A 7,341-nucleotide genomic window follows, 5' to 3' on the forward strand; every position below is an offset into this window, starting at 1 on the left:
TTGAACGATATCGATTCGAGTTCGATGACTCGGTCGATGGGGGTTGGATTGAGGATTTTCGAATTGTGGTTCTCTCCTAAGCACTTGAGGTAGATATAAGATGGCCAAAAACACTCATGTGTCCACCCACTCTTGAAAAAATTTGGGACGAAACTTTTCGATTTTCAGAATTTAAGGAGATTGCCTGATTTCCGCATTGTTTTCTATGTTGCTGACATGGAACTCTGCTGTAAGTTCTATGAAAATATTGTCAAGACAAAAATAAACTAAATATATCATACAGATATATTATTGTGAAGGATTAGACACAAAGTTGTCAAATTATTTGATTTATATTAAATATCCTTTATCAAGAAGACTCATTAAACTTTTATAACATTGTCATTTAATTAAATAACGCCTTCTATGGTTAAAAACAAGTAATGGTAAACTGTCTTCTTGGACAGCAAAGTGGTTACACGAAATATCCTTGTTTCTTGTGCCCTGGGATGGTAGGGACAAAACACACCACTGGGTTAGAAAAGATTGGCTTCAGATAGAAAACATGGACGTTGGGAAAAAGGAATGTCATTAACGACGCTTTGGTTGAAAGAGAAAAAATCATACATCCTCCGTTACATATGAAGTTGGGCTTAATGAAGCAATTTGTAAAGGCTCTCGATAAGAATGGGTCATGTTTTGCATATTTAGGGGTAAAAATGCATCAATTGAGCACAGAAAAACTCAAAGCAGTGATATTTGACAGTCTACAAATAAAACGATTAATGAAGGATCCTGCCTTCTTAAATTCAATGAAACAAGTTGAACGAGAAGCTTGGACATCATTTGTTGCAGTTGTAGAAAATTTTCTAAATATAAAGCTCAAACCTATGTTGAAATGGTTAACAAGATGCTTAATAGCTTCAAATCCTTAGGGTGCAATATGAGTATTAAAATAGATACACTATTCACACAGTCACTTAGACCGTTTTCCAGAAAATTTAGGAGACATGAGCGAGGAACAAAGTGAAAGATTTCAAAAAGATATCGAAGTTATGGAGGACCCCTACCAAGGAAGATGGGACATGCACATGATGGTAGATTACTGCTGGAGTTTAAAAAGGGACTGTTGAAAAAACATTCAAGAATGTCGCGGAAAAGGAGCTTTCGAAGTGAGTACCTATTTGATTTTTTCAATGTTTTTTTTTGTTTGTAAGTACGACATAATATTGTGTGTTGTATAACTGAAATAAAAATTTCGTTTCTACTTTTGTTCACTACACTAACGGATTTGAGTTGAAATAATGTAACTTATATTTCTTGTATATCTTAAAAATTTGATCTCCTAGGTAACAATGAATAAGTTATTTGAATTCAGGACATCAAATTGATAGAGAATCAGCTCAAAAAATCTCGACACCAAAACAGCTGTTCCCCTGTGAATTAACCAAATCCAACAAAGCCTAAGAACAATGCTGTTAATAGTATCTCATATTAATGACTCATCACAGCTTGATTACTCTGAATAATACCTACCTAATGATTACCTAGGATAACAACTGGAGAACAAATGAGAGTATTCAGGGGTCTCTAGCAATTCAAAACTAGCCTATAGAAAAACTTGTTTCTATTGAACTTTTTGTTTGGAATGACTTGGACTATTATATATGACAAAAATTCAGCCGATTTGACAGGAGACCATTTCTCTAATGAAGTGTGCGGTATACTTTCTCAGTCTCAAAGGCGTAGATCTTTTTTTTTCTAAGGGGGGGGGGTAATCGAAAAAAGTTCTTTGACTACATTGTTTACATTGTTTTTATATCTATAATGTGAGGAAAAAGAGTTTGATAACGAAGTTTGAACCAAATTACCCGAAATAATTTTTTTTTATCACCAATTCGATTGTTCTTATCTTATACTGGGGGTATACGGGGTGATTTCTTGAAAAATTTCAAAAATAAAACGCAAACGCTTTGTTTTCGAGATATATGGTGTTTCTTATAGTCCTATTTTTTTGGTGATGCTTCACCAGTTTATCGAATCTTTATTAATCTTCGCTACAGAGTTGGTAAATAAGTACCAAAACTTATAATTAATTCATTTATCACAGCTACACTCCTGACAGAGAAATCTGTAATTGTTGGAGAAACTCTGTATCTAAGATATCTATGAAACATAATTTTTTTGACGTTGTCAATATTTCGAAGAAATTACAATTTTGATGTTGTCAGTTTTATGAATATATTTTACGAGACAATAGTCATTGTTGAAATTGGTCCTGACTAGTATTGGGAATAGAAATAAGCTTAGTTTTCTCTATGATAAGCTAGAATCCCAGTTGCGATCATTGGAAACTCTAGATGTGACATCAGATACATGCGCAGCAATGTTGTACCCACTGGTGGAATCTTGCCTCCCCGAAGATTTGATAAGGGTATGGCAAAGGAGTAGTCATTATGATGTTGAATCCACTTTGAAAATACGTTTGGATAACTTGATGATCTTTCTTAGAAAGGAAGTTGAAAATGAAGAACGCATTACTTTGGCGGTTGCTGGTTTCGACATGCAATCTAAAACAAAAAAGATTGTGGATTGTCCTCCTGTGAAAAATGCTCTTCCAACAGCATCTGGACTGATGAATAATAAATTCCAGAAGAAATGCCACTTTTGCAACGGAAGTCATTGCAGTGGAGATTGTTCAGATGCCAGAAATTGGACACTAGCTGATCGTAAGAAGAAATTGATTGAACGGGGGTGCTGCTATCTATGTCTTAAATATGGTCACATTGCAAGAAAATGCAGAGTAAATTCGGTGTGTTCAATCTGTAATGGAAGACATGTTGATATCATGTGTACAAAGACTGATAAAACAACTACGAAATTTGTACCTGCTCCAAAGCAGTCAAATGTAGAGAATTCCCTTTCGAATAATACATATGCAGAGGTGTTTCTACAAACTCTGAGAGTGAGGCTTAATGGATTGAATAAATCACGAATGGCACGAGTAATCATTGACACCGGTTCTCAAAGATCATACATAAAACAATCCGTTGCTTCTGAGATGTTATATGAATCTATTCGACGAGAAGAAATGGTGCATGCCCTCTTTGGTGGCACGAATACTGACGTTTGCAACCATCATTGTTATCGAATACGATTGAGTAGTATCCACGACGACTATGCGTGTAACTTCGAAGCTCTAGACCAAACAGTCATCTGTAATAATGTTACTTCTGTAAGGCAAGGACCTTGGATGGATGAACTAAGTTCATTGGGAATAGAAATTTCAGATAAAAAAGATGGTCCCGTTGATATTTTAATTGGAGCTGATATTGCTGGAAAGTTACTCACTGGAAAACGTCATGAACTTAAATGTGGACTTGTGGCATTGCATACGCTATTGGGATGGACAATCATGGGCAAAGTTACTTCGAATGAGCAATCTATAAATTCTTCAATGCTGGTTGTTACTTCTATGTTGAGTAGAGATTTGGGCCCTACCGACTTATGGAGTCTTGATGTCCTTGGAATCACCGATCCATTACAACAGAAATCAGAAAAAGACACGGAGAAAGCTGTAATGGAACATTTCTTGGAAACTGTTCTGAGAAAGGAAGATGGAAGATATGAGGTGCACATGCCGTGGATTGAAGGCCATCCTCCATTACCCAACAATTTTTCAATAGCACAGAGACGACTCGAAAATTTGATGAAAAAGTTGAACAATGATGGATATCTCCAGGAATATTCTCAAGTTTTCAAAGAATGGTTGGACGAAGGAATTATTGAAGAAGTTCCAGTATCAGATCTCCAATACCAGGGACACTACCTACCTCATCGTCATGTAGTCAGGGAAAGCAGTACTACAACAAAAATCAGGCCTGTTTTCGATGCTTCTGCCAAAGAAAAATCTCAACCATCATTAAATCAGTGCTTGGAAAAAGGTATCAACCTAATAGAACTCATTCCTTCAATTCTGATCAAATTTCGATTAGGCAAGATTGGAGTAATTGCTGACATAAAGAAAGCATTCCTTCAAATCAGTTTGACATCTACTGACAGAGACTTTTTGCGATTTCTCTGGTACAATGAAAATGGAGAATTGAAAACTTACCGTCATACTAGAGTTGTTTTTGGTGTAACGTGCAGCCCTTTCTTGCTGGGAGCCGTTATTGAGTATCATTTAAAAATATGTTTTGAAACAAAGAAAAATTCTTCCATAAAATCGATCATTCCGAAACTATTGAAGAGTTTTTATGTAGACAACTGTGTTTCCAGTGTAGACAGCAAAGAGGAACTTCAAGTGTTCATTGACGAATCTTCAATGATATTTGCTGATGCTAAATTTGAATTACGAGGATGGGAGCACACAGTTATCGATAACTCTGAAGTGGCATCTGTTTTATCACCAGTTTTAGGCTTGAATTGGAATCGAAATTTGGATACCCTAGAATTGAATTCTGAATGGTACCGAGATATCAACATTGAATTGATAACCAAAAGAATAATTTTATCAACCGCTCAAAGGATCTTTGATCCAATAGGATTTTCTTGTCCAGTTTCATTGTATCCCAAAATATTGCTGCAGAAAACGTGGAATTTGAAATTAGGATGGGATACTGAAGTACCTGATGATATCAAAATCTGTTTCCTGAGCTGGATAAAAGATATTCCGTTCCTTTTGGATCTCAAGATTCCACGATGGTTAGTTACATCTGACGCAGTCCATGAACGATGGACTCTTCACGTATTTTGCGATGCCTCAGGAAATTCGTATGCAACTGCAATTTTTCTAAGATCTGAATCGAGTAGGGGAGTGGAAGTACAGTTGATTCAAGCAAAATCCCGAGTTGCTCCTATTAAACAAATGACAATCCCTCGATTGGAACTTTTAGCTGCTACGATTGGAGCAAGATTGTCCAAAATGGTATCTGAAAACCTTCCGGTCGATATACCTGTTTACTGGTGGTCTGATTCATCTACGGTTCTAGCTTGGATCAAGAGAGATGATAACTGGAAACCCTTCATATGGAATCGAGTGAAAGAAATTCGTAATTTAACGAATAAGGAAGCGTGGTTTCACGTTCCAGGTCATTTCAACCCAGCCGACCTTCCTTCTCGTGGATGTTCTCCGAAGCAATTAGTTGAGTCGAGATGGTGGGAGGGTCCGGAATGGCTAAAAAAATCCCCTGAACAATGGCCTTCTCAAAATTATTCTGTCGAAGAAGATGTTATTAATACTGAAAAAAGAAAGTGTGTGACTTCTTCAATGTTGTCTTCAAACCAATGTTTTTCCTGGTTTTACGAGCGTTTTTCAGGATTCGAAAAAATCGTGAGGATATTGAGTTGGATACGAAGATTCATTTTCAACTCTCTTAACCGAAATGAAAAGAAAATAGGTCCATTGTCACTGGCAGAGCTGATTTCGTCCGAAAACTGCATCATAAAGTTTATTCAAGAAGAGGCATTTGAGGGACTGAATGATCCCAAACTGAAAACTTTATGTCCTTTTATTGATAATGATGGAATAATACGACTTTCAACGAAAATTTCTGCACGAGAAGATTCGCGAGATTTCCGTTTCCCAGCCGTTTTACCCAGCAAGCATCCAGTAGTCGATAAAATTGCTCATGAACAACATGTGAAAGCTTCCCATGTTGGTGTACAGGGCCTGCTGAGTCTATTGAGAGAAAGATTTTGGATACTTAAAGGAAGAAAAACACTTAGATCAATCGTTACAAAATGTGTTGTATGCAGACGATACAATGGAAAATCATCCGAAGTTTCACCGATACCTTTGCCAAGAGATAGAGTGAGAGATGCAAATGTATTCGAAGTCGCAGGTGTAGATCTTGCCGGTCCACTCTATATTCGATCAGGTGAAAAGGTTTGGATTTGTCTTTTCACATGTGCGGTATACAGGGCTGTACATTTGGAACTATTATCCTCACTCTCCACTGACATATTTCTTCAGTCTTTCCGAAGATTTGTAGCCAGGCGAGGAAGACCTTCCATTATTTATAGTGATAACGGAACAAATTTTGTCGGAACTGATAATGCTTTCAGACATTTGGACTGGAATGAGATAATTACCTATAGTTCAGCCCAACGAATCGAATGGAAATTCAATCCTCCAACTGCTGCATGGTGGGGCGGTTGGTGGGAGAGATTAATAAGAATCGTCAAAGATCTTTTACGTAAAGTCCTAGGTAAGTCATCTTTAACATACGAAGAGCTTTATACAATTGTTTGTGACACCGAATCAGTGGTTAATTCCCGACCATTGACTTATTTCCATGAAGATAGTAGAGATTTGGTTCCGTTGACACCTGCTATGTTCTTACGTGAAATTCAAGAAGTTGGTGTACCAGATGTGGATGCAACTGAAGCCACTGATCTCAGGAAACATTTGAAGTATAGACTCAAACTGAAAGAAGATTTGCGAAGAAGATTTCGAACAGAATATCTAGGAGAATTAAAATTATTTTCGAAGGGTAACAATGTCAAAGAGATCAAATTGGGAGATATAGTTTTAGTTGGATTGGACAACATAAAACGATTGGATTGGCCACTGGCTCGAATAGAAGAAATGATTCCAGGGCGAGATGGTAAAATTCGAGTAGTTCGCTTGAAAACAGCTACGGGGTCATTATTGAGACCAGTGCAAAGAATTTATCCCCTAGAAATCAATAGTCGGGATAACGAAATAGATTTCCATGCTCTAAACAAAATAGGACAAGAAAAAATGAAAGAAGAGAAAGGAACGAAAAGGGACAGAGAACCAGAAGAACAGAAAAATGAAAAAGATGACAAACCCGCACATGAGAAAAAACCTGTGGTCACAAGATATGGGAGAATTGTCAAACCCCCATCGAAGTATACAGGGTGATTTGGAATTGAGTTACTCCTCTGATGTTTTGTAACTCAAGGTGGGAGTATGTTGGAGAAACTCTGTATCTAAGATATCTATGAAACATAATTTTTTTGACGTTGTCAATATTTCGAAGAAATTACAATTTTGATGTTGTCAGTTTTATGAATATATTTTACGAGACAATAGTCATTTGAAGCCTCCTTTGGAATCATATTCATTTACCATTCTCCATATTAGACGTCTTTGTTCACCGGGTAGGTGTTCTTTGGAGACGAAACAATAATTTTCATTTGTACCTCCAATTTAGGAACACCCTGTAGATATAGTCAATTCAAAACTGATGTCCTCACAAATAAATTGCAATTTGAATGAAACACAATAAATTATACGATACAATCCAGACAATTTTTCGATGCAAATTACTCATTTCAGTTCTTTGATAACTACAGTATTGAAATTTTGTGACGAGAATGATACAAAAAACCGAA

The 7,341-nt window shown here is 36.6% G+C and overlaps 1 protein-coding gene across 1 annotated transcript; it reads left to right on the forward strand.

Moving 5' to 3' along the window:
* Positions 1-2,365: 2,365 nt before the first annotated feature.
* Positions 2,366-6,868, forward strand: LOC123670766. The gene has a single exon (XM_045604313.1). The coding sequence runs from the start codon at positions 2,366-2,368 to the stop codon at positions 6,866-6,868; it is 4,503 nt and encodes a 1,500-aa protein (XP_045460269.1).
* Positions 6,869-7,341: the final 473 nt, after the last annotated feature.

This window comes from Harmonia axyridis, chromosome 1 (genome assembly GCF_914767665.1).
Source record: "Harmonia axyridis chromosome 1, icHarAxyr1.1, whole genome shotgun sequence".
Classification (NCBI taxonomy): domain Eukaryota; kingdom Metazoa; phylum Arthropoda; class Insecta; order Coleoptera; family Coccinellidae; genus Harmonia; species Harmonia axyridis.

Bases quoted from the DNA above. Each gene is read 5' to 3' on its own strand.
- LOC123670766 (XM_045604313.1), top strand. From the start codon at position 2,366: ATGTTGTACCCACTGGTGGAATCTTGCCTCCCCGAAGATTTGATAAGG.